The sequence below is a fragment of the Alosa pseudoharengus genome, unplaced genomic scaffold (genome assembly GCF_046254945.1).
Source record: "Alosa pseudoharengus isolate Yale_2024_CS ecotype anadromous, Long Island Sound unplaced genomic scaffold, YU_APseudo_1.1 YU_APseudo_1.1_scf_23, whole genome shotgun sequence".
Classification (NCBI taxonomy): Eukaryota; Metazoa; Chordata; class Actinopteri; order Clupeiformes; family Clupeidae; genus Alosa; species Alosa pseudoharengus.
This window is the reverse complement of record NW_027468685.1, coordinates 31,329,628-31,354,950: the sequence shown is the minus strand read 5'-3', so window position 1 is coordinate 31,354,950 and position 25,323 is coordinate 31,329,628. Positions and strand designations below refer to the sequence as shown.

Below are 25,323 nucleotides of genomic sequence, written 5' to 3'. Positions count from 1 at the left end.
CTATAATCAGTAGGATGGTGTGAGTTATCTGTGTGTACGTTGGATTTAAGCGACCATTCCATTTCTATTTTTTTAACTCTTTCTGGTTTACTAACAGGAGTGTCACAAGCGAAGTCATAGTCGAGCTGCCTGCCTGTGGGGTGGGCAAGCTTAACTTTACATGTTATAACGTCAGCTAAACTTAAGTCATACCTTAATTCTGTCACTTGAAATAAAAAAAGTGCACCAAATTAGCATGTAAGACTTCACCCCTAGTCATTGGATGAAAGCAAACAACCCTTTAACAATGGTTGCATTTCTACTGTTTGCCATTTTATTCAAGTGTGTCTCGCTGCGACCTGTAGGAAGGCTAGATATCCAACCATACCCACATCCCCAAGTCATTGCACTTGATCTCACTTTGTTTGTTGTTGCTTGATTTACGCCTTATCTTGAATAAATAAAAATTCTGAAACCTGAGGTTGCTACTGGAGAAATTATTGTTGATGTGTGAAATGTCCAGATGTAGACGTAAATAGGCTATCTTAACCACCCTTGTATTTACCCACCCTCCCTCCTTAATTGCAAGTTTTGCCACAAATATTACATCATTTTTTATTATTATTAAACTAGTGTCCCAGGCTGAATGTGAACTAATAAGAGGAGAACTGGGACGAGATAAACACTTTTTAGGCAAATTAAAAGTAATTTACAAAAAACATGCCACACTTAAAGCTAATATTTTGTTAGGCTATTAGCAACCTCATCTGTCCTCTGTCAAATACAGTTATTCAGCTCTGGACAAAACCGTTCAGGAGTTATTTCAGCAAAAGTCAAATGTGCATTTTGTTTCATTCATCCCTCCTGACAACATATCATGAATGGTAGGCTACTTCAAAAAGGTGTTTATTTAGATATATTGCTGCAGGGGCTATACAACTAGTTAAAGTTTGTTAATAACTCCATAGTGCATGATATTTCCATAACCGAAGTAGATTCACAATGACGGCAATATCATGCACTATGGCCAGAGTGATGGCAAAGAATAGCTCCTGCCTCAAAACCAATAACAGCTTATCTCTTATTATTACAACTCTTTCACTATTCTTTTCTTTGTAATCCATCAAGAACACCTGTTTTAGTCCTATAAATAATGGTAAGACTTCAGACTTAATTGCTCTCATGCTTGCCTAGGATGCTTGTGTGTTTAACCTGTCTCCGGTGTCGTGAATAAAGCTTTGTACTCCGTACGGTCGGCTTGCCTATGAGTTACTTTTTGCCTATTTTTGGATTAATACTTACCAGATACAAGGGATACAGCGCTCCAGCTCCCCTTGTCTAGTAATATCGCTAGGTAGCGGAATTAACATTAGAAGCCTACTAGGCTTCCTGCTCACTTGAGTCTTAAAGATATTTAACATTAACTTGTTTAGTGAACTGGGGTCACCCAGCACCCAATAAACTCCTAAATGATCCCAAAATAGTTGGAATTGTTTGTGCTTTGTATAAGCATGCAAAAAAAAAAAAAAAAACGTGTGCACCATCGTGACGAGTGACGTCACCAAATAATTGGAATCGTTTGTGCACGATTGTGCAGGCAAAATAAGCAACACTGTTGACACTTTGTGTTTGAAGTCACTGTTTATCTGTTAAGCTTACTTGGATTTGCCGAAGTAATCGTAGTGTTTATAACAACCTTGCCGCTGACTCCTATACTAAAAAGATTGTTGTCTACAATGCCAGCCAACACGTCCAAAAGTCATTTCAAGGTATGTTTATCCCATTTCCTTGTGAAAAGCAGAGCTTTTAATTTCAGTGAACTGGCTTTGTTTTTGCTCATGTTCTAAATTAATTAGCAATTACACTCTTTCAAATATCTAATCCTATATCACTCTGCTCTGACAGTCTAGCCACAGCAGCTACAGGCAAAGGAATCACTTGTAAACTACAAAAATCACTTGACGCAATGATTTAAAGATATGCTTATATGATTTTTAATGATATGGAAGGTAAAGAATATGACAGAAATGCCACGGGATTGTCTGTGTTGTTTAGGTTCACAAGATCATGGAGTCAGTCTTGCGGAGGATCCTCATGAGGTTCCGTGTTGTGTAATATGGGCGGAGTACGGTGCCATCATTACGCTCAAAGTCATCCACTGTGTAGAAAAAATACATTTTATAACACTATGAACATAACCTGTACAAGACAAAATGTAATATATTAAAACAAAAGGTAACACTTTACTTGATAGTATCGACATAAGAGTGACATGACACTGTCATGGCAATATGACACTGTCATGACACATGAACCCTAACCCTAATCCTAACCTCTAACCCTAAACCTAACTTGTTATGACAAAAACCGAATGTCACTTAATAACAGAAGCGTTACGTCATACATTTTTATGACTTGTTTATGACACATTCATCACAGTCATGTCACTCTTATGTCGATACTGTCAAGTAAAGTGTAACCAAACAAAATTACATAACGTATAAACCATTGCTAGCCGTGGCAATGCTCTTGTGACAACCAGCTGGTTTCTGGCATAGTTTTGTTGGTCTATTTTATTTGTTTTTTCTCCATCCTGTTTTTTTTGGGGTTTTTTGCTAGTGTTTCATGTTTCCACATCTACACTTCAAAGTGATTGAACATACATTATTGCTGTGGATCTCAACGCTTGTATTAGCCTACTTTATTTCTTTGAGTTGCCTAGTAACATGAGTGCCACCATGAGCTTCCTAAATTAGGACCGTGGCAACAATCTTACTATGGCTTACAACTGTCTGATCTACAGACTCTCCAAACTCCAAAAAGCAAGGTAACACGCACCACAGGAGGCAAACCGAAAACAGGAATGCATTAGACCTGCCATTCACAGAACAATTGCAACATAAACATAACCATTGATGTAAAAATACAATACTGGCTGATGCAATCATTGTTCTAATTGCATTTTCATCTAGCCACTTAAATTGCACTATAGCCTACCACTTAGGGAACAAAGCCCCATCACCAAGGCCAAATGCTGTATCTTGCAACGCGAAAGTTGAACTAAGTTTGTGGATCTGGCCTGTGAATCGGATCTAATTCAAAATGTAATGGGTACTTCCTTGGGGCAAGCTTAACACTTTCACCAAGTTTCAAGAAAATTTGAACAGTATCTGACAGAGACAGACACACCAGACCATAACCAAAGCATAACTTCCTTGTAAAATTGTAATACTGGTCTGTAAATAGAAAAAAAGTGAAATGTTTCATACCAAAGGGCCTTTTGGTATGTAAAATGGGATTAGACTGTAATTTAGGTAAACCACATTTTGTTTCAATTAATTTCCACAAGCATTTAGATAAACTTATAGTAAAACAGGTACTCACTATAACAGATGAAGAGTACTTCCACACTCATTGTGTACACACTGAAGAAGGCCTGGGATATGAGATAAGCTCCCACAATGACGACCTGACAACATACAATAACCAAACTAAAAATTTGTACAGTGAGTAATGACACATGTATCTAATGCCTCCTCGAATTTACATTTACCATCATTAGGCCACCAAATTAGCTGTTTAGCAAAGTTATTACAACCATATGTATTTATTTCTCAGTCTCTTCATTAGAATTCAACCACAAAAGGCAGGAAATATGTACAGTATAAAAAACACAAACATCCCAGAAAAGTAGGCTAAAGATACAAGTGTAATGACCCCCTTTTGCACTTGAACTTTCTTGAACTGTTGTGAAGACCGTCTTTAAATTCTTTAAAGTAACCAAGTTCTTAATTAGACCAATACAGTTTTTATTCATTTTTTTCTGTCCAGGTGTTCACATACTGCCTCTACAGTTTTCAAGTCACGACTCTATTGAGGCCAGTCCAGTTTTTGTCATGCTGAATAAAATCATTCCCAATCAGAAAGAATGGCATGGTTAATTAAAATCTGCCTAGACTTTTCAGCAGTCATGATTCGGACAATATCCCCAACACCATTAGCAGAAATGCAGCATCCCAAATCATGACAGACCCTCCACCGTGTTTCATCGAAGGCTACAAACATACATCCTTCAACCTTTCTCCAACTCACATATTAACAACTGGACTAAAAAAAGATAATTGATGATAATTGTATGAGACTGAGAAATAAATATATGGTTGTTATTACATTACTAAAATAACTACACTAATGGTGGCCTAAGACACACACAAAATTGTTATTTTGAAGCAAGTATAACAGAGAAACAACACTTACAATGACTGGGACCCAGGAATAGTTCAGTTTGCTTGCCTGGAAGATGTCATGTGGGATTGTGATGGTGCCAGAGGTCACCAAAAATGCCAGCACACCTTAAAACAGTTTTAGAATCATGTGAATATTTCCTTTATTTCAATTTAAGTATTAATAATACCTAATAATTCCAGATTTACACACCAGCTTTGAATTGACTGAAACATGCTGGGTTTGCTTCAGAAAAGGGAATGTTTTTAATGATGATGATGAAGCCAGGTTTGATAGCCTGCTGTTTTCTTACCTACTGTTCCCACTACCAACAGCTTGCCAAAGAAAAGCAGCACATCTGCTACACTATCCAAATTCTCCACACTGTGAATGAAACAGAAAGTTAAAGAGTGCTGTCAACCAATGAACATTTGATAGGAACTTGGATGACTTATCATGTTGTGCAGTCAGGGAGATGTCCCAACATATTCCTCATACAAGTTATTTGGTTGATATTATCTACATCACACTTTGTGGCATAGCTCAAAACAGTTGGGAGACCCTAAAGAAGGAGCAGCAACATTAGGCGATGCTTGAGTAAGACAAACAAGAAATCGTACCGTAAGATATTCCTTTTCATAAGCCTGTGTGCTTCCTTGGCTGAATTCCAAAAGTTGTACCCATACACAGATATCTGTTGAGCAAGGGACATTCAATTACTTTTCCCAATGAATCCTTCTTGGCTCTGTGTAACGTTCATAAGATGTTTCTATAAAAGACTAGAGTATTTATAGGACTATAGCATTCACAGACTAAAGCTTAGCACATAGTATCACTGGAATTACATATAAATGTGGCATAACATAGAAAAAACTGACCACAACATGGGCATTTGAGTTCATGATCTGTAAAAAGGAATTCAGGCAGCAGTATGTGATATTGTTGATAAATCTGCTGAGTGGGTTAGACGGTCCTGTTGGAAGACAACAATAAAAAACACAACCAAATGACCCCAGTAACATCTTCACAATTTGCAAATGCGCTAAACATGAACCGTAACTGTTACGTTTACAGTGTTGTGAGAGAAAGTACTTACCTCTACTTTTACGAGACAAGAATTCCAGAAAGATCCGAGAAGGCTGGAACAATGGGAGAACACTCGAACCAAAAGCCAGGGATCCTACATGGTACCTTCACATTGGACAGAAAAGATAAATTAAGTATATAAGTAAGTATATATACTCTTTTTGATCCCGTGAGGGAAATTTGGTCTGCATTTATCCCAATCCGTGAATTAGTGAAACACACTCAGCACACAGTAAGGTGAAGAACACACTAATCCTGGCGCAGTGAGCTGCCTGCTACAACAGCGGCACTCAGGGAGCAGTGAGGGGTTAGGTGCCTTGCTCAAGGGCACTTCAGCCGTTCTTACTGGTCGGGGTTCGAACCGGCAACCCTCCGGTTACAAGTCCGAAGCGCTAACCAGTAGGCCACGGCTGCCCCCAATTATGTTAAATTGCCAGCCAGTTAATGTTGAATATTCTACAGTACTTCATTTTTTGTCAATGTTAAGTTTTATTCTGTTTTGGTGTGTGTGTGTGTGTGTGTGTATTGACATTCTTGTTTTTTGTATTGTGGTCTTACTGTAAGTTGCGCATAAGAGCCTGGGACAGCGGGTGGGCCGGGATATCGCCTGGCTTGTCAAAAGCCCAGAAGTAGGCAGTGAACGTACCCGCCAGTGTGCAGTGACCCAGGGTGAGGAAGAAGTTCGCACACCACAGGAAAGCCACAAAATTAAACACCTGCAGGTAGACTATGGTGTTCTGGAACAGGCCAGTGTCGTCGTACTTGTGGAACATACAGGTCACTGTTGGACAGCCTGAGAACTCTGAAGAGTCAAATGTCTAGACAGGAGACAGATTCAGTGGGAGAGTTGTGAGAAAGACGAGAAGAAATGAATGAAGTTATTTACACGTGTGGTCAAATAATGCATGAAGTGGAGTGAATGCATGAGGCCTTGACCACACCTTCACTAAAACATATGCCTAACTTCAGGATGAGCATGCAAAATATGAATGATGCACCATAACCTTCCTGGCCATGTCATGCACATTACTATGGTGAGCAATCAACAGTTACACATGCTAGAAGGGAAGCAACAGAAAGTAAGTGTAACTCACAGTTGGAGTACAACTCTTCAGGCCTGTAACAGAGATGCAGGTTCCAGCCTTGGTGTTCAGTGCTACTACTCTGTATAGAGGAGCCGCAGAAGTAGCCAGATATCTAGGGAGGGTCAAGGTTCTTGAACACGGGACAGATTAGCGGACTAAAAGAGACTACAGAAAAAAGGTAATGTACGTGATGTACAGGAAAATGCCTAGGCCTACAGCACCACCCGCTATGAATAACAAATGTAAGGTACAGTCAGCAATGACGTGATTTCAAGCTCATAAAATTTTTTGTCACATTCACGAAGATTTCCTCACGATCCGCTAGCTGCCCATCCCGTCGGTCTGAAAACTAGAAACAAGCTAATTGGCGGCAGCCTGTTCCCCAAACAAAAACACTGTGTGGAGTTTCTCTGGGAATACTTAAGAGGAGGGGTGAACTACCTCTATGGTGTGTTTTGTTTGGTCTTTGATTAAAATATAGTGTTGTTTTGGACAAAAGCCAAAAGAAATTAAAATATAAACATAAACAAATGTCTCCACCAGGATTGAGTACAAGGTTTCCCTCCTCACTCACCAACATGCCCCCCCCTACCTCAAAGAAATGATCAACCCACAAAACACCACACGCTCCCTCCGCTCAACTCACTCAAACCTCCTCCACATACCCAGAACCAGACTCAGGACCATGGGAGATAGGGTTTTCTGTGCTGCTGCCCCATGTCTGTGGAATGCCCTCCCTGACACCTTGAGGGCACCACAATCCACTGACTGTTTAAAAAAAGGTCTTAAGACATTTCTTTTTAGCAAAGCTTTTGGTCCCCTTTAGATGTTTTTTTAAAACCTTTTCGTTTTTTCTTTTTCCTTAAACTGCTCACCTTTTTTGTTTTTAACCTGTAGCACTTTGAGATCTACTGTATGATGAAAAGTGCATTATAAATAAAATGTATTATTATTATTATTATTAAATGTGATGTCATGCAAAGTTGCTAACTGCACCTTTAAAGCACCCAAACACTATAACAAAAGATTTTGTGCACTGACAAAAAATGTACACAATGAAAGGATACAGGGATGTCATTCCCCAGAAGGACATACACACCACCAGCAAAATGAAGGTGATGAATGGATAGACTGCTGTTGAGGTCACATAGCTAACTGCCCTGTATTTCAAATAGTGAGAATACCGTTAAACACACACTACATTGAAGAACTGGAATCATTTATAGTCTCTTATTTCAGGTAATCAAAGCTATATTTCCACCCTTCAAACAACATCACTCAATCATTTGAATTAGGATCATATTAGGAACAGTTCTAGAGGGCTGACACATTACAGATATGATATGAAGAAACAGCCACCATACTTGTTGGACTCCTCGAGAAGATCCACAGCAAAGGAGATACTCTTCCCAAGTCTTATGAGCACTAGAAGCATGATGACTTCTATCACTACTATGATGATTACTGTCATGGAGAAAAGGTTCAATTAATTTGACTCTTTGTACTGGGATCTCGGATATTTGTTTTGTGAACAAGCAAAATAGTACATGAAAGTGGTAAATGGTTATGTTTGCTTAGCAGATGCTTATATCCAAAAGTGACTTACAACATAGGTTAACAATAAAAAATACAGTGGCAAAAAGAGAAAAGCAAACAGTAAAGTAAGCACATTTTCAACTCAAATCCTACATACATCCTTAATAGACAATAATAATATCTAACCATAAATAATATCTACAAAAACCATAAACATTTACAAACTATGACCCTGTAAAAATAACTAATAACATAGATGCACATTGAAAAGCTGAGTTTTAACTTCACTTGAACGTACAACACTAGGTACATCATTAAACCAACAAGGAACCTCTTAGAGGTTATGGAAGGCTGATTGATACAGGCGCTTGTCCGAGTATATTCATATTCCAATTCAACTCAATATATCTAATTGCTGATTTATTGACAACCATTTTTCCACAAATACAATAGATTAGTGACTCACTGAAAGCTAGCCACGTCTCTTTAACTTGAAGATAAAAAGCAAAAGTAGAGTTGAAACTCATATCACGGAGGGACATTTCCGAGGTGAGGTGTTTGGTGTACTCCAAATGACAGTGGTATATTCCTAAAAACAGAACAATGATACAAAATAAGGTAGCAGAATTAAGTTTTATAGATAGCAACATATGCCACATTATATAAATTGAAAATTTACTTAGGTCAGTTAAAATGCAGGACAGAAATGAGGGAGAAAAAGGCTTTTACAGGTTATTTTTTCATTCAACTACTGGTATTGATTTCTGTTACTGATGTCTCAGTAACTGTTATATCTATTTAATCAATTCTACCATTTAGAATACTGTCAGCAGCACAGTTAATACCATAAGCTCCAACACCCAGCACTCCGAGAATGACAGTCAGCACTAGTACACATGCCAGGTATCTCAGCAACAGAAGAAAGGCTGCACTGACAACCATGGCTGCAACAAGACCTCTGAAAAATATATAGAGATATTGAAGGGGTCAAAACCCATAAACATTTCAAATGAAAAGGCTAACATAAAAAGTATGTGGAAACGTACAGTAAGATCCAGTGCAAAGACATGGCAAAGTCCTCATAGATCCTAACCCAAACACCCCTGTTGTTGATGATGGATATTATGTCACTGTGAGAACAAAAAGAAACACAGATCAGAGGGACAAATGACCTATTATGACAGATAGCTTCACACTTTCATTAGTGCTTCAAAGAGTTCTTTTGTTTAGGACATTGTGCCAACTGTTGCTAGTTTTTGGCAGTAGTAGAGTCCTGGTTTTTACCTGGTAGCATTCACTATGGCACTAACGGTCTCATTGAATGACAGTTGATCTGTTATGGCGAAGTTAGTGGTCGTATTCAGTAAATCTGAGTTTGTGAGACACCGTCCAGATACTGGAGATGAAGACACAGAGAAAAACAGACATGTTTGTGTGTGAGAGTGAGAAAATAATGTAAAGTACTTTATGCTCCACATTACAGCTGCTATAATGAATCAATTAATAATAATCAATAATCAATGAAATAAACATTTAAACGAATCACCAACTTTTTTGATAATAAATTAATTGGATTTGAATAATTTCTTTAAAAAAAAATGACTGTACACATGGCTGCTCAATTGGAATATGATCCACCCCTTTCATTCTGCTTAAAATTCTAATCGGATTTTATTCCAAACAAAGTGTTTATATGTGTCATTTTTATTCCAATTGAGCCATTCTTCTGATTCTAATTAAAAGTGTCCATGTAAACCCACCTAATGACACCAACCTGATTAGTGTTTTGTGGAAAAAGAACATTATCTTGGGGTTTGCTTGACACTGGTCAACACACACACACAAGCTATATATATACACACGCAATAAACATGACTTACCTGATTGAGCTGGTGTATAAAAAGACGGGCAGAGATCTTCATCAAGGATCTGCTGGACAGTCTTAGTTGTGGAAACATAAAATAGAAATTAAGAGATCAACCATGATGAATTGAGAGGATTAAAGCAATATGCACCAAACTGTGTATTACCAGAGTGGTTGTTTGCAAATCAAGACGGGGGTCACAGTATTCCTGCTGGAAATAGTCTTTGGGCTGAGCACCTGGGGCATACGCCGCATTTGGCAGCATCCAGTATTGAGAAGGGCACTCCTGGACACACACCTATATGTGGCCAATAGCGGAGGGTACGCCAGACAGAGAAACATAAAGAGGAAAGTGATAACTGATGTCATGGGAACAAAATGTCCTTCTCATAATCATTTCCAAGACCATATGAATGAAACTAGTATGACATGACTGTTGATTGCGGGGCAGGTATGTGTTCAATGCATAGGTGAATATCCTGATATAGGATTAGAAAAATTTGAGAAAACAGATGGAGCAGATACCTGCGTTGTGGGACATTGGACACCACCCAAGACAGCAGCCATAGAATTGGTCGATACGTCACATTTTAAAAGGTCAACGTAGAAAACACTGGGCTTCAGTCTAGTATAAGATATAAGAATAACGAGCTCAAAACCTTGCCACTTGCCACAAAGCCTTTTGACGTGCTGTAATATCGTTGAGGTGACAAATATACAACTGAAGAATATAAAACAGGAGAGAGAATGGCAATATTCTACAATTACTCACACATTGGTACCAGCCCCACAAAACGCCCCTGTGGAGTTGCGGGCATGCAGAATGTTTCGAGGGTCTCCAAGGAGCCATGCTAGTAGGGGAACAAAGTGTACCATTACTGTTTTTTGCATATAAGAACAACACAAATATAGGCTGTTTTTGTTGGACAGGACACCCTGGTGATTATAAGCTTACCTGTCACACCAACGGTTATGTAGCCAGCAACGGCCGCCAGGAACAACAGGAAACAAATAGGATCTGTACAATTTCTTTTAAAGGAAAAAAAGAATACCAGTGACCGGTAGGCTGGAGTTGCTGCACAAAAAATAAAGTATGAAAATTCGAGAAGCACTTACCTTTGCCGGACTGGCCCATTGAAATCAGGCTCATAGGGAGCCAAATGACCTAAAACATGACAGAACCTTGGATTAATTCAAAGGATGCTTGCTTTCTGAATTTGCCTAAATAATCTTGTGTTTTCACGGTGTTAGTAAAATGTTTGTCGGTCCCCGTTTCACTTTGTCCTAACTTGTAGGCTAGTCTAATCTTCATGTAGCGCTATCTACATTAATTCCCCCTGAAAATCGAACACAACCGTAGAACAAATGTCCTCCACATACCTTCTTCCATTTGTTTGTGCATTGCTCTTTCGTAAGAGCGACTGATCATTGTGCCAACTTTTTACACTAGGCTAGCTATTAAAGAAATAGCCTATAAACGTCTTAGGTCAGCCTGGTGACAAAACCTTTGCTGCATAAGATATAACTAACCTCAATGATGCAAGTTGATTCAACTGCTGAGGGCTATCAGGGTAATTCATTGTGACGTAATTGAATCGTTCTATGACGTAAAGAAAAATGCGCTACCACCAAAGATTCTAGAATCTTTGGCTACAGGCTACCACAGAGCTGTGGCTTTTGGACTACCATAGGCTATTGCCATACACCTCTCTCATGTGGCACTGTGTAGTAAAGTGAATGCTTAAGCATACATCAGAATATCCTCTAGAGCAGGGGTCCCCAACCTTTTATGTACCATGGACCAGTTTGATTCCCATTTTTTTTTTTCACGGACCGGGGGGAGGGGCGGCGGCGGGGGGTGGGGGTGTTCGGGGGTTCCATGTTCCATATGTGTTGTGCATGCATTAGCCTACTTGAAAATAACTAGCTCCAGTTATGTATGAACGGTGAAGGTAACAAACTCTTAAAAATGTGAAAAACGTGAACTCGAAGAAGTGAAAATTGAACAACTTGAAGCTACATCTATCAAGTGTGAACATGCTTAACAAAATATGGGAACTAAACGTGCATTACGAATATAATCAGTGGGATCCCTGTGCTTGTTTCCCTGCAACAAGAAGGTTCCATCTGGGGGTGATGGAAGACAGTGACACCCTCAGTGTGTTTGAAATGTCCAGTCGATTGTGCAATTTGGTCTTAGTTGCAGTCATTGCAGAAAACCCGGCCTCGCATAGATACGTGGTGGGAAATGGTAGCAACGTTTTCAGCGCTTTTTCGGGATATTCTGCTTTGGTTTTGATCCAAAAAGGGAGGCCAGAGAGGTTTCCTCATACACACTCTTAAGACCACCGTCATTTGCAATTTCGATCAACTGCTCTTCCTCCTGCGCTGACAAGTTAGGACTATTCGGGATATTGACAAATGGGTTGCGGACCCACTCATTGGTTTGCCGTGGATCTTTGGAGGATGGGAAGTAGCCTAACGCTCAAACTCATTTGAAAGCGCAACAAGGTGATCGCGCACCAGCTGCGAGAGAAAGGGCCCTGCCTCAGTCGCTCCCAAAACCCCCACTACTGTTTGGAACATATCATATACACCCCGTCCCCATTCATCCCCACAAATCAAGCTTGGCTTTAAATGCAGCGACTTATCTGCCAGTTAAAAGACAGTCGTCATTCTCCCCTGGAGTGACAGGTTGAGGTCATTAAGCAACCCGAATATGCCACACAGGTAAGCCAGTTTTGACACCCAGTCCTTATCACTAAAATGTGCAGCTAACGGTGACTTTTTTTCTGTAAGAAATCTCTGCAGCGGCTCTCGAACACACAGTGACCTGCTAAAGATGCTTGTTTTTTGTTGCTCATTCTAGCAGTTTAGCTTCATGTGACACTACCGTTCGCCAAGAACTAATCAAGTGAAGTGAGCTGACCTGAGGCTGCGCAGCGCTGAAGGCAATATGTAAAGCGTTGAAGACGGGACAGACAGACGTAAGAAAATAGACCTTGCAAAATGCAAACATGCGTGCAATCAAACAACTGCATATAGGCCTATGCCATGTAAAAACGTGACATTATTGCGAATTAAATTGAGTTTAGTTTGCATGCATTTTTTTAAAACTCATGTCGTAGGCTACGGCCCGGTGGTTGGGGACCGCTGCTCTAGAGGGAACTAATGTTCTATGGTGATATGCCGGCTAGTAGTAAAACAACTAGCAGAGTAAGAAGCCTAGTGTTCTAGGTGGCAGATTGTAAGTATGCGTGTTCGGTCAGTCATTCAATAAAGACACCAGTTGGAGAACATAAAAATGTGGTGATTCCTCAGCACCTCAAGGATATCACACACTGCCTATGAAGGCCTAAAGTCGGCTAGGGGCTAGTAGTAGAGCCGCTAGGAGACATGACTCTATGGGGACGAGGGGAGGCAGGCTGTTGTGAAAACAGGTTAGGCCTATGCTCTTAATTTTCTACTCATTAGTCTTCTCATATTGTTAAATTATTATATTGTTTTGTATTTCGCTTTGGACAAAAGCGTCTGCCAAGTCCCAACCATAACCTAGTCAAGTTTCAAGTCAAGTTTATTTATATAGCGCATTTCATACATAGGTCATTCAATGTGCTTTACATAAACAAAAGCAAACATTAATAACAAATAAAAGCATAAAATAGCAATAGTGACAGAATAGTTTAGGAGGTAAAGATCATAATAATAATAAAAATAAAATATTATCCAGCTCTACATCCCAAACTGCCCACTGCGGTCTTCCTGTGTCCGTGTTGACCAGACATAAACGCTAGGTCAAATTGAAGACTTCCTCAGTTGTTCCTCGTTGGTGAAGTTGCCTGCTCTGCGTTCCTGCGATAGTTTTGGGTCTTTCAAGAGGGGTCTAAGACGTATTTGTTCAGCTTACATTAGGCTAATTAATTAATTAAGTGGTTCTTGTGAGTTATGGTTTGTATAATATATATAGGCTATTGTTTATTTTCATTACTGACCATTGATATTGCATGGGCATTATTGTCATTACTGCTATTTTCCTTATTGTAATCGTAGGCTACCAACTTTTGTTTACTGTGCATTTTTAACTATTACATTATTTTGTAAGTAGCTTTGGTCAAAAGCTGCTCAATTCCATAATCATAGCATCACCATGTTAACTGTTACATTATTTTGTAAGTCGCTTTGGTCAAAAGCTGCTCAATTCCATAACATCACCATGTTATAACATCCTAATGTTCTTATGGGGGCACGTAAGCTTTCTTTTGCACTTCAGTTCCGCACCTCTGCGTTAACGCGTATTCTCATTACCACCTGTCGCACAGCGCGCAAATTCGAAATCAAGGCGGACTTATGAAAGAGGCATGATTTATTTAAAATAGGACCAGACTGATCCATCACCTCGTTAATGTAGGTTGATATGAAAACGTGGAACGGACTTTCTCATTGGCCTTCTGAATGCTATTTAAATCCAGAAAAAAACACAAACCAGTCTTTGATTTTTAAAAAGGTGAACTGAATAGGGAAAGCCTACAGTAAAATGTTATCAAATCACATAGCCTAACAAAAAAATAGACTTAACGAAATTTCACTTTTGCTTTGAGGTTTATCCCCTTGGGGATAAATAAAGTATCTATCTATCTATCTATCTATCTATCTATCTAAAGAGTCAAGATGTGCTTAAGGTGTGTAGATCCATAATTTAAAAACTCACTGTTGAAAAATAAAGTTTAAATGGCAGCTGCTTCACATATCAAGCTAACGAAGTAGACTGACACCTGCAGTTTCGAATTCAGTAGAGACTGGGATAACAATACCAGTCTCTATTACAAACCGGCTGTGTAGCCTACATGTATTTAGAACTAGGCCTACTGCCGACATCGAGCAATATGCTGCTTCACCTTGTAGTGGGCGCTCGACCTTAATTACAGCCCTCCAGAGCACTAGCTGCAAAGGTGCTTAATGGCAGAATGCGCGAATTGTAGATATATAAGAATATATATGTATATATAAGAAATGCCCAGATTTTGGGGTTGCCACCCAAACCGCATAACTCCCTCGATCATGCATAAATGACTGATTTAAGCCAAAGGGGTTCTCACGCAGCGTGAAATGCATGCCGTTACACACTTTTTTTTACTTACACACCTTTACGCACATGGGAGAATTGACATATTTACATTTAGTTCCTAGATCTTTATCCGAAGCAACTTATGCGTAGGGCTACAGTTTATGCCATAAAAATTATTTTAGAAAATAATAATTAAAGGAACCATATGTAAGTTTGTGGCCAAAACTGACTTCGTGATTAGTAGATAGGTAGAGGGTGGCGCATTAGGCCAAAACACAACATGACACTACAAAACACAACATCAACATCAGTTGAGGGCTGCAACTTCACTTTTTAAATGACAATATCCTGGCCGGACTACTGTTGTCAGTGATATAAGTATTTGAAATGAACATGATTTCGTAATGTCTAGTGACATATCAGGGCCATTTTATGATTAATTGAAATACATTTCTTACATATGGTTCCTTTAATATATCTCATTAGGGGGCCTTCAAAAAAACAAACAGGAGTAAGGAAACACTTTCATTCTGTTATAGACATGCAGTTAATGTGTAAAGAATAAGGGCTACATTATTTGGAGTTTTACTAACTTTGAGCCATTATGGCAACTTAGTTTAATTCTGAAGTCAAAGACTGCACTACATCTTTCCAACTACGTCTTTAGAATATCAGAAAATATAATCCAGATCTAAAGCTCTTTTATGAAAACTTTATTCACATTTGGATTATGCAAAATTATGTAAGGATAACCTAAACATTTCATTAGTGCAAAGCCACTTGTTGTCAAAGTTCCTTAGCAGGAACACTTGCTGGAACCCCATGACCTGGTCCTGATCTGCCTGCAAAGGGACAAGAAAAAAAAAAAAAAACTTTAATTAGCTCTTTGATTATATGATAAAGCACTCAAATAAAATATAATATGTATTATTATAAAAAAATAAAGAAAGAAAAGAAACCCCCCAAAAAAAGAGAAAAGTGAAAGTTATTGTAGAATTTTCCTGAGGGTAATTTCCCCCCTCAGCTCACCTTGAGCTGCCCCATCACCATACTCATGACACAGCTGTCAGGTGTGGGTTGGTGGTCCTGTGCGGTAATGATGTGTTGGATGGCCTGGAACGGCAGGCTCTATAGAGAGGAGATGTGCTATCCATCAGAATCAGAAATAACCTTGCACGCACAAAGCTATATAGAAGCCCTAACATGCCATTAATTTTGGGTATGTATCCCAAATTTATCCCTATTTTCTCAAGATTTCTACTTTTTTGTGATCTTGCGACGACAAAACGTTATTTTCAAGTTAACAATTCCATATCTAAAGAACGTGACAGAACGAAGACACATAACGACTTGTTGGTTGCAATGCAATTTCCCCATTGTCAACCAACTAAGTTGCTAACAGGTTAGCAACTATGGTTTTGGGAAACGCACCCCTGCTTGGCAAGAAGGCATTGGAAGACTGGGTTTGTGATGTGTGATACAGCTGGAATAAAATGAACCTTGTTGTTCTCATCATAAAAGTAAAAGCATGCTATGCAGCTATGCTGTCACCATGAAACCCTAGCTAATAAGTGGTTATGTAAGTGGCATCATTGAAAACAATATGTAGTTTCCCTGAGATATTCGATGAATAATGTTAATTATCTCAAGAATGTTTTATTATATCGAGATGGCATAAATAAGTAGTCTTAAGTAATCTCAATATAAGTAATACTACTAATAAAATAAGTAAGACTACTAATAAATAAATAGTCTTAAGTAATCTCAATTTCACAAGCAGCTGAGGGTTTCCATACCAAGCACACACAAAGCACACATCAAATACAGTAAAGCCCACAATTATTCATATCTCTGCCCAATTAGATTTATACTGAATTAAACCACAAGTTTTCGTCTGGCAGGAAATTACATTGCCATGTATTTGCACAATGACTTTGTTTTATAATGTACTAATGTAATTTCCATCAAGGCGAAAACTTGAGCCAAGGTAACAAATTCAGATTCACCATAAATAGGTGAAACATACTCATGTCTGGCCTATAAGTACAGTTTTTATAAGTACAGAATTAACAATTCTTTCACACAAACTCGCCTCACAGACGTACGTCACCGTCCATTTGAGGTGCAAACAATCAGATTTTTGGTTATTTAACCATCAGTTAACTTCAAAACAAGAATTTTACTTTGGAAAAAAACTAGACTGGAGTTAAGGAGCTTGCACACTGCTCCAACATTTGACACCTTCGATATGTAGTGTTCTAAAAACGTCAAATAGCCCGTTATCGTTACCAAATTGATAGTCAGAAGTGAACATGTATGGCTACAAGAACTGTGCCTTCATTTTACAACTAAACACGAGAAAATACTTTTATAACCCTTGAGTCAGCTCCTTACTATGTTTTCAATGGCAATGCAGCGTTTGTTTCCACCTCCAACAGCATGGCGTACCTGTTTACCTCTCAAAAACGCCACGTAAGTTTGTGTAAAGGAATGCTGTTACGTGAAACAGCTATAAGTTAATAAGAAAATAAGTTCACTTACACTTAACTTGGCCATGACATTGTTTTTCCCCCGCAACGTGGATCCTTCGAATGTCATAAAGCAATCATCGTACTTGGGGGAAAAACGAGAACGATTTATTGCTCAAATCCATCCTCACACAGAAGCAAGTTCTGCGGTGCTCATTTTGTTTACAGGGCTCTTCTTTAGGTAGTATCTTTACTCACATAGAGGTCTCCAACTTTGACGCGGTCATTGTCGAAATGTTGGTAGTACAGCTGCACGAACTGAGAGCCTATCTGTTCCCACAAAGGTTTGTCTCCCATGACTCGATGTTCACTATCTAAAGCATCAAACAAAACACGTGTGGACACACTAATATGTAACGTTAGGTGTTCAACTACAAACTGAAACTGACTTTTTCTTTCAGCGGTAACACCTTCAACTAATGGCCACCTTAGCTTCTACACCAAACAACTTTGGCAAGATTTGGGAAAAGATTGCCCCCCATTCAAGCTTTCCTCAAAAGACTCCAATCTTTCAAAAATCTTTCCCAAATCTTGTCAAAGTTGTTTGGTGTAAGGAGGCCATAAGCTAGCTAACAGGTTTCCCTGCTAACACTAACGGTAGGGTAAATGCCATGCTCTCTAATTCAAATGGGCACAAAGACAATTAAGTTGAGTTAAATAATTGTACTCAAACCACATGGACTAGTTCACGCTAACTAAACGAATACGACTTTATAATGAATCGTGTACACACCAGAGAAGGGGGGCAACTTACCTTCATGCACAAAACCCAAAATTCCCGCGGAGTCCCAAACGGAATAGTGTCATAGTGTTCTGTAAAATAAGTTCACCGCGGTTCAAAATAAAAGTTTCAACTTCCCCCAGAACACAACGCATGAAAACTAGAAATAATAAATGTAATAGTCCAGTGATTCTTAAACTAGGGGTCGCCAAAACCTTCCGTGGGGTCGCCAATTATTTTCTGTATTCAGTTTGAAATTATTATTAGGTGAAACAAAGGAAAATAATATTGGCCTTTTCTGGCTTTTTCTTATTTACACGCAGTTAAGAGAAGAGAGAGAAATGTTTTCGTCTTTCAACGAGATTTGGTTCAGCCTATGGGCTACTGGTCCGCTGATAGAAACAATCTGCTCCCACTATGCAAACTCAACTTGTTCCCGCTATTTTAAGTAAAACAAAACAAAAACATAGGTAGCTTACTAGCCAAAATGGACAGGTGGCTGCTTAAAAAAATTGAACAAAAGCTCGGAAGTGCCATCTAGTGCGTCTACTCCTCCGTGATCCTCAGATGGGACAAGTCTACAGGCCGGTGAGAATAAAAAAGAACAAACGGCGCATCGGCTTTATCAGAAAGAATTTTTGAAATATATTCACTTGCCAAGTTAAACATAACCTCGACCACCCACAATGTGTGATTTGCGGCGATGTTCTGGCGAATGAGAGCTTAAAACCTGTCAAAATGAAACGACATCTCAAAATACAGGTCGGCTCAGCACCGTGGAGGAAAATCTCCGTGTTGCCGTATGCAGCATTCCTCCTAGAATTAACTTGCTAGTTCACGGAAGCATGCCCACCCTTCCCATTGAAATTGTTAAAGATAGTAAACCAGAAAAGGGAAATAAAAAAATACTGTTATTGTTATCGCCATAAATATAATTAATGTAACGATGTAGGCCTAATGCTGCATGTGTAGGCCTATGTGTGTGTGCGTGCTTGTGTGTGCGCGCGCGCTATGCACATAGCGCTCTGATCTGATATGGCGGCAGCCTACACTTATTTAATCGTAATTGTTTGTTCGTGATGTTGTTCATATGGAGTAAATAAAACAAATGACTTTGCTTTCTAGTTTTTGCTTGATTTAGTTGTTAACGTTTGAGGGGGGTATTTGAGTAAGGACTTAGAATGGGTTTGGGGAAAGTGGGGTCGCCAGACCTCGCCATACTTTTTTGTGGGGTCGCCAGACAAAAAGTTTAAGAACCACTGTCCAACGGCTCAGATTAAATCGTTAATTACATTTTAGGATCGATAAATAATACAACATTGCCTGGTGTAATGTTTATGAAGATATTTTAAAGTAAATTAAATATATAGGCCTAATGTAGGCTTAACTAGGCTACAAAAGACTTTTGGCCATACAACAAAATTCCTTGAAAAATGTAATAATCATGTCTGATATTCTTTCTATAAAATAGACCAATTTACACATATCAATTTGATACTCACCAATAAAATCCAATTTGTAGGGAAGGCGTGAACAGTAGTGATGGGCAAATGAAGCTTTGGTGAAGCACTGAACCACTTTGAACAGTTGATTCGAAAATGGGTTCATTACTCGAAGCTTCAGTAACAGCGACCTCTCCTGGTGAAAAGCCAAGACTGCATCTAAATTATCCCGGCTAGATAGTGGACAGGAAGCTTTACTAGTGAAATAAATCTAGTGCACGCACCTAACCACCCCATCCCCCCACATACGTAGTGCACATGAATACGAATGGGATATCATTCTTTTTACAAATAAAGATTGATCAGGAGCGATCAGAATAAAGTTTTCCCATGTCTCTCTTACATTGTAATAAAAATAAATCAATACGAACAAACTATGCTTGTCACAGTAGAGGCTACGAACCAAACGCAATGTTGTGCATTAGCCTAAAGTGTTTATGCTTTGAGCGCGCTATAATTCTGACTAGAAACGAGGGCCTGCCCGTTGCAGTGGCAGCACGATTGGTTCGCGAGGCGGTGGCGCTGCAAACCACTCAGGTGATACATTCAGAGAATGAAGCAGTTTCTGCTTCGAACGTCATATGGCACGTGATTTTTCCGTACCAAAGCAACCTTCGGAGCAGTGGTTCAAATAGAATTGTAGTTAAGGCCGCTTAGACTCTCATTATATTCAATTTTAGCAGCTAAAACAGTCTTGCTGCCCCTCAAGATGAAATTCTGCAAAACTTTAGCTTTTATAGTCTCCATCATCAGGTGGCAATGAGTAAGCTTTTAACAGTGCCAGTTGGTGCTGTTTGCAAGGTTTTTGCAAATCAGACTTTTAGGAAAGCTGATACTTTCAGACTGACGTTTTTGCTTTTCACCGAGCGGAGCTCATACTGTGCTATTACTGCAATGTTGGAACCTGACCTCAAAGATACAAAAAATTAGGGGCCCTAACTTCAAAAATGGATAACGTCTAAAGTCTACCTAAAGTTAATTATTTTCATTGAGGCGAAATCTATTTGATTCTGATTACCAGTGTTTTAGCCAAAAATAGCAGAGCTACACAAACATACCAGTGCACATTGGTGTAGGGCACTTGCATAGACCAGTGGTTCTCAATTTGGTTTTGGTGCCAGGGTCCTCTTGTTTGGAGAGAATTGGAGGACCCCCACATAATTGTATCTTGACGATGTGGACTGACAGTTAAGTTACACAACAGTAGGAATAGTTCACTGAGAGAAGTGATTATTACTGTTGATGCAATAGTCTGGAAACATAAATATTTCTCCATACCCTTGTTTCTTTTTTCCATACTTATCCAGACCTGGAAATTACTAAAATCAAATTCCATACTTTTCCAGGTTTTCCATACTGCGTAGGAACCCTGCCAATGGCATCAGAGAATATTGTAGGGTTAGGTGCACCTGTTATAACAACCTCCACCAACATTTGCACACACACCTCCTAAAGTGACCAAGTGCTGCCTGCTACTACTGAATGACAGTGTTTACTTAAAAACATTCTTTAATAAATTCAATTATGTTGTTATTACAACTGGCAAATAGAGGTATAAACAGAATATGTTATGTCATGTTGTCCATATTCAAAAATGAACAGAAATATACTCAGTAGCATTTGGTCATTTGTGACTGCATAGCAAATTTAACAACAAATGTGTAAGTTATAAGACATCATTTTAACACAAATCTCCTTAATGCAATAAAATGTAAGTACAATATGCAATACTATTATTGTATCAATCTATTAACAGCAGTTTCTATGCAGTATCCATTATGTCAGACATTTCAACTCCAACCCCCCTGGCAGACACACAGGATAATTTAACAGAAAGAGGCACTTGGACATCCATCTTAAAAACAAACAAACAAACAAACAAAAACAAACAAACAAACAAACAATCTGGCTACAAAGTTGTAAATGAACTGACACAAAAGATAAAAATCCAGATACACCTTGTGCCTGGGTCCATATTGCTCTTGAGGCTGGAGCACCACAGGGTCTTTCCACAGCAGTTGCTATGTGCTGAAGTACTCCTCACTATAGCCCTCCAGCCATTACAGATGATCATTAGAGACAGGTGAGCGGTCTACACTCCCCCTGAGTAATCTGTATGAGGGGGGAAGTAGTCATCAGTGCGGAACACAGCAGGGAGCTCTTGGCTGTGATTCTGGGGTCTTCTGGGGCTGGATGGTTTCTGCAGAGTTGATAACAGAGCTCAAATGTGACAGTCTGACACTAAGATGACACACAGCAGACTTACTGAAATAACAATTTAATGTTTACAAGCCTACTAAACATACATTTTGCTGAAATTAATCTACATTCACTGAACAAAATCCTGACTTCTTAAACATTAGTCACCATGTACGGGAAAAAGTAGGCTACATCATAAAACTCAGCCACTCTGGGCTTCATATAGTAAGTGTGCTTAGATATCAAAATTTTAGTGTTGTGCCTTACATTTAAGAATCCTGGAACACTCATTGTCCGGAATATTTTCTTAAAGGCTCCTGGTAAGGTCCCAACTTCACCTTCAGCCTGTGTTACCTGATCCTCCATTGCATTCACATTAGCACCGACCATCTTCACAAAAGCCTTTCAAATGAATTAACAAACCAACTACATTAACCACTGTACCAAACAAAAATAAATATGTGACTGATAAACAAAAATAGATATGTGACTGATGAACACAGTGCATCCTTACTTCCAGCTTGTCAATCTTACTGTAGATTTGTCTCATCTCTTCTGATTTTCTGTGGATTTGAGGTAGATTCTCGTTGACAATTTGTGAGGTATCATTGCGGATCTAGATAAAAGATAAACGTAGTGCCGATAAACAAGGTGGTATCTCTTCATTTAGTGTCATCTTCCAGTTAGTGATTTTCCCCTGGGGATCAATAAAGTATCTATCTATCTATCTATCTATCTATCTATCTATCTATCTATCTATTAAACAACTTTGAATATATTTGGACCTGACTGTCTCCATCAGGTCTAACACATTTGACAAACCTGTACATAATGGAATGGAATACAATGTATTTATTTGAAACCGGGACAATAATAAACATTAAACTTGTAATACACGAGAAAATGTATTGGGCGAGATTATACTTATAAACAATTACTAAATAAGACAGTATTACTGTTAAACAGAACATAAAATCATAAACATGAGTGTAAGATTGGGTTTAAACTTTCTTCATTTTTCAGTGTGCAATTAGAAATGCATTTAGAGCATATTTTGCTATTGGTTAGCCTATTCAATTTCAATAAAAAAAAAAACCTTCAGGGACATAGCCAATAGCATCGTGCAGCAGCTGTTATGAGAGGTTATTACTTACCATGTCAAGCATTCCCACAAATTCATCTACTCTTGTGAGCATTTCCTCCAAACTCTTCTCTAAATTAAGGATCTGCACATGACAGAAACAAAAAGTGAACATCGTATAAGTCCAAAGTCCGGTTCAAATCATATGAGCCCGCACAAGGTTTGTGTTTGACAACGACGTCCCAGATCCAAGTCCTTCACGCATGCATGTATGCATACCGCGTTAGCGTGAGAATGCAGTGGTAAACACATTCTTCATTGAGATCTTATATTAGGCTGTGCAACAAAAGAGACACTGTCTCAGCAATGCATGCTGTCACGCAATACAACTTAGCTGACGTTAAGGTTTGGTTGCATCGTTCAGAACATTGGGATAGCTTGTTCACTGGCAAAGAAAAACACTTTGTCAATAAACATTTGACTCTAAATACCTCATCGCTTGCGTTCGCTCTGATGTACGTAGAGTAACTTTGAGCGGTGTGTCTCAGGATCTCCTCGTCCACGCACTCTAGCACGGGCTCCCCGGAATTGAAGCTTGGACTCTGAGACACCGCAGCGCCGAAGCTGGGGCTTTGAGAGACAGTCCCGCTGCTGAGGGCCTCGCTGACCATGGACAAGCTGCTGGCGCTCAGAGAAACGATGCCGCTATCTCTGCTGACCTCCGCACTAGACTCCTCCAAGGGAGACAGAACAGCAATCCTGTCGGGACGATGGGCCTGGGCCATAGTCACTCACACTACACCTTTGTTTTCAATGTAAAATGGTTGTGTGTAGTTGTTTTTTCTGTTCCGATCACATGATGACAGTGGCTCTAAGGACTCAATCTAAACGTTTTCACAACCGCGTTTCGAAATCGCTGAAAGTCAGTCAGTCTACCACGAAGAGAACCAGCATTTTCTGAGTTGTTGACAGTTCTGAAATTAAAAAAAGTCCTAAACAGTGTCTTGCAGTTAGCCTGGCGGGCCATCCTATATCATTGAAATGTACAGGCTGAGCAAATTAATTTGCCGCCGCTAGGGTGCGTCTAGATTTCTAGGCTATCTTGCAGTTGCAATTATTCAGCTGTGAATGGCATTAGTCTATTTCCTGGCTTTTCAAAAAAACCTTTTTGAGTCCCAGACTTCCATATCACGAAGAGACAGTGCCATACTTAGGTCTGCTATTGGCACCCCTGGCCTGGTGGAGTTGAATAGTAGGCTAGGCTATTTAAAAAAAAATCAGGACAGCAAAAAAGGAATTATTCAAGGAATAATTATTTTTAATAAAAACAAATAGTTGTCTATGTCAATTATTGACAGTCCTCCACTACACCTCTTTGGCAACAATGCAGCAAGCATGTCATTTTATAAGATTGGTGCTACAGAGCAAGCACAGAAAATGATGATACCACGATAGCCTATAGGCATTAATGCATTTGGAGGAAACAGCCCCACATACAGACCATACACCAACAGGCATGATGGGGGTTATTTCCAGAATAGCCATCCTTCTATTTGTGGCAAACCATGCTTTTACTGCGGTTTGTTTTAGTGATAGCTTTGGGATGTTCAAAAAGTGTTTAAAGACTTATCAGTTTACCTTGTTTCTAACTAATCTATTTATTTAAGTCTCGCTTTGTATTATGCTTATTGTTATTCTGTTAAATTCTGTTTAGTCTTTTCATTGTATCAGGAAAAGTTTTCCAAGAGAAATCCAAGTGTTGACATGTTCAATTGATGATCCATAATAAGAGTGCATCTGTATGCCTTGTTTTATGTAAAAAAAAATGTAGATGTTTTATATAATGTTTTATATAAAAGCCTGTCCCTCAAAACTATGTAACATCGATATAAAAATACAGTGCAGCCAGAAAGTTCAGACCCTTTCAAGTTTTCCACATTTTGTTATGTTTCATACTCATCTTAACATGGATTAAATACTCCAACATTCCACAAAAAACAGGTGTTTGGAGTGTTTTGTAAATTTATAAAAAAAACACTGACATATTTTATTTAGTATTCAGACCCTTTCTATGACACCTGCAATTGAGCTCTAGTGCATCCTACTTCTATCAATGGTCCTTGAGATGGCTTGTACAACTTGATTGGAGTCCACCTGTGCAAACAAGGCTGGGAGGGCAATATCTGAAAAAACATGTTTACATCTACATTAGCAGAGGTGTTGAATGTCGTTATGTTTAAGAATAACTCCTGAGATTCAGACATGACAGTCCTTGTGATTTCCCAAGGGAAAAAATCCATATTGAGGTAATGGACATACATGTAGGCCTATCTCATGAAGAATACCCATATTCAGTTTTTTGTCTGCTCGACATGCTTCCATAAAAAAAGAAATGAGCAGACAACGCTATCTCAGTCAAGATGTCTTCCCTGGATGTGACATACACCACCAAT

General features: G+C 39.0%; 3 protein-coding genes across 3 annotated transcripts; all 3 read right to left on the bottom strand.

Annotated features, from left to right (window-relative positions):
• Positions 1 to 1,968: 1,968 nt before the first annotated feature.
• Positions 1,969 to 10,619, bottom strand: LOC143141107 (choline transporter-like protein 4). Its single transcript, XM_076302368.1, has 19 exons — positions 10,547 to 10,619; positions 10,300 to 10,399; positions 9,941 to 10,072; positions 9,791 to 9,851; positions 9,195 to 9,306; positions 8,957 to 9,040; positions 8,756 to 8,868; positions 8,377 to 8,499; positions 7,739 to 7,838; positions 7,442 to 7,534; positions 6,384 to 6,486; positions 5,848 to 6,107; positions 5,300 to 5,394; positions 5,082 to 5,176; positions 4,824 to 4,897; positions 4,517 to 4,587; positions 4,237 to 4,331; positions 3,364 to 3,448; positions 1,969 to 2,137 (listed from the first exon to the last, which is right to left on the bottom strand). The coding sequence occupies exons 2-19, from the start codon at positions 10,339 to 10,341 to the stop codon at positions 2,037 to 2,039; spliced, it is 1,839 nt and encodes a 612-aa protein (XP_076158483.1). The 5' UTR covers positions 10,342 to 10,399; positions 10,547 to 10,619; the 3' UTR covers positions 1,969 to 2,036.
• A 4,917-nt stretch (positions 10,620 to 15,536) lies between these two features.
• nutf2l (nuclear transport factor 2, like) lies at positions 15,537 to 18,198 on the bottom strand. Its single transcript, XM_076302369.1, has 5 exons — positions 18,122 to 18,198; positions 17,566 to 17,681; positions 17,381 to 17,452; positions 15,869 to 15,967; positions 15,537 to 15,681 (listed from the first exon to the last, which is right to left on the bottom strand). Exons 2-5 carry the CDS (start codon positions 17,662 to 17,664, stop codon positions 15,568 to 15,570), a joined length of 384 nt encoding a protein of 127 aa, XP_076158484.1. The 5' UTR covers positions 17,665 to 17,681; positions 18,122 to 18,198; the 3' UTR covers positions 15,537 to 15,567.
• Positions 18,199 to 21,081: 2,883 nt separating this feature from the next.
• bloc1s4 (biogenesis of lysosomal organelles complex-1, subunit 4, cappuccino) lies at positions 21,082 to 23,793 on the bottom strand. Its single transcript, XM_076301057.1, has 5 exons — positions 23,362 to 23,793; positions 22,944 to 23,015; positions 22,304 to 22,405; positions 22,057 to 22,191; positions 21,082 to 21,790 (listed from the first exon to the last, which is right to left on the bottom strand). The coding sequence occupies exons 1-5, from the start codon at positions 23,653 to 23,655 to the stop codon at positions 21,683 to 21,685; spliced, it is 711 nt and encodes a 236-aa protein (XP_076157172.1). The 5' UTR covers positions 23,656 to 23,793; the 3' UTR covers positions 21,082 to 21,682.
• Between the last annotated feature and the right edge of the window lie 1,530 nt (positions 23,794 to 25,323).

What these genes read in the sequence shown, in the direction of transcription:
- nutf2l (XM_076302369.1), bottom strand. Translation starts at nt 17,664, where the DNA reads ATGGGAGACAAACCTTTGTGGGAACAGATAGGCTCTCAGTTCGTGCAG. An exon ending in ATGTCATGGCCAAGTTAAGT is followed by an intron (nt 15,968 to 17,380) that starts GTAAGTGAACTT and finishes TCCTCTCTATAG; the next exon opens with AGCCTGCCGTTCCAGGCCAT. An exon ending in TGGTGATGGGGCAGCTCAAG is followed by an intron (nt 15,682 to 15,868) that starts GTGAGCTGAGGG and finishes GTCCCTTTGCAG; the next exon opens with GCAGATCAGGACCAGGTCAT.
- bloc1s4 (XM_076301057.1), bottom strand. Translation starts at nt 23,655, where the DNA reads ATGGCCCAGGCCCATCGTCCCGACAGGATTGCTGTTCTGTCTCCCTTG. An exon ending in GTAAGATTGACAAGCTGGAA is followed by an intron (nt 22,192 to 22,303) that starts GTAAGGATGCAC and finishes TTCATTTGAAAG; the next exon opens with GCTTTTGTGAAGATGGTCGG. An exon ending in GTGTTCCAGGATTCTTAAAT is followed by an intron (nt 21,791 to 22,056) that starts GTAAGGCACAAC and finishes TCAACTCTGCAG; the next exon opens with AAACCATCCAGCCCCAGAAG.
- LOC143141107 (XM_076302368.1), bottom strand. Translation starts at nt 10,341, where the DNA reads ATGGCTGCTGTCTTGGGTGGTGTCCAATGTCCCACAACGCAG. An exon ending in ATTTGCAAACAACCACTCTG is followed by an intron (nt 9,852 to 9,940) that starts GTAATACACAGT and finishes TCCACAACTAAG; the next exon opens with ACTGTCCAGCAGATCCTTGA. An exon ending in TTCTGGGGAATGACATCCCT is followed by an intron (nt 6,487 to 7,441) that starts GTATCCTTTCAT and finishes GACCCTCCCTAG; the next exon opens with ATATCTGGCTACTTCTGCGG.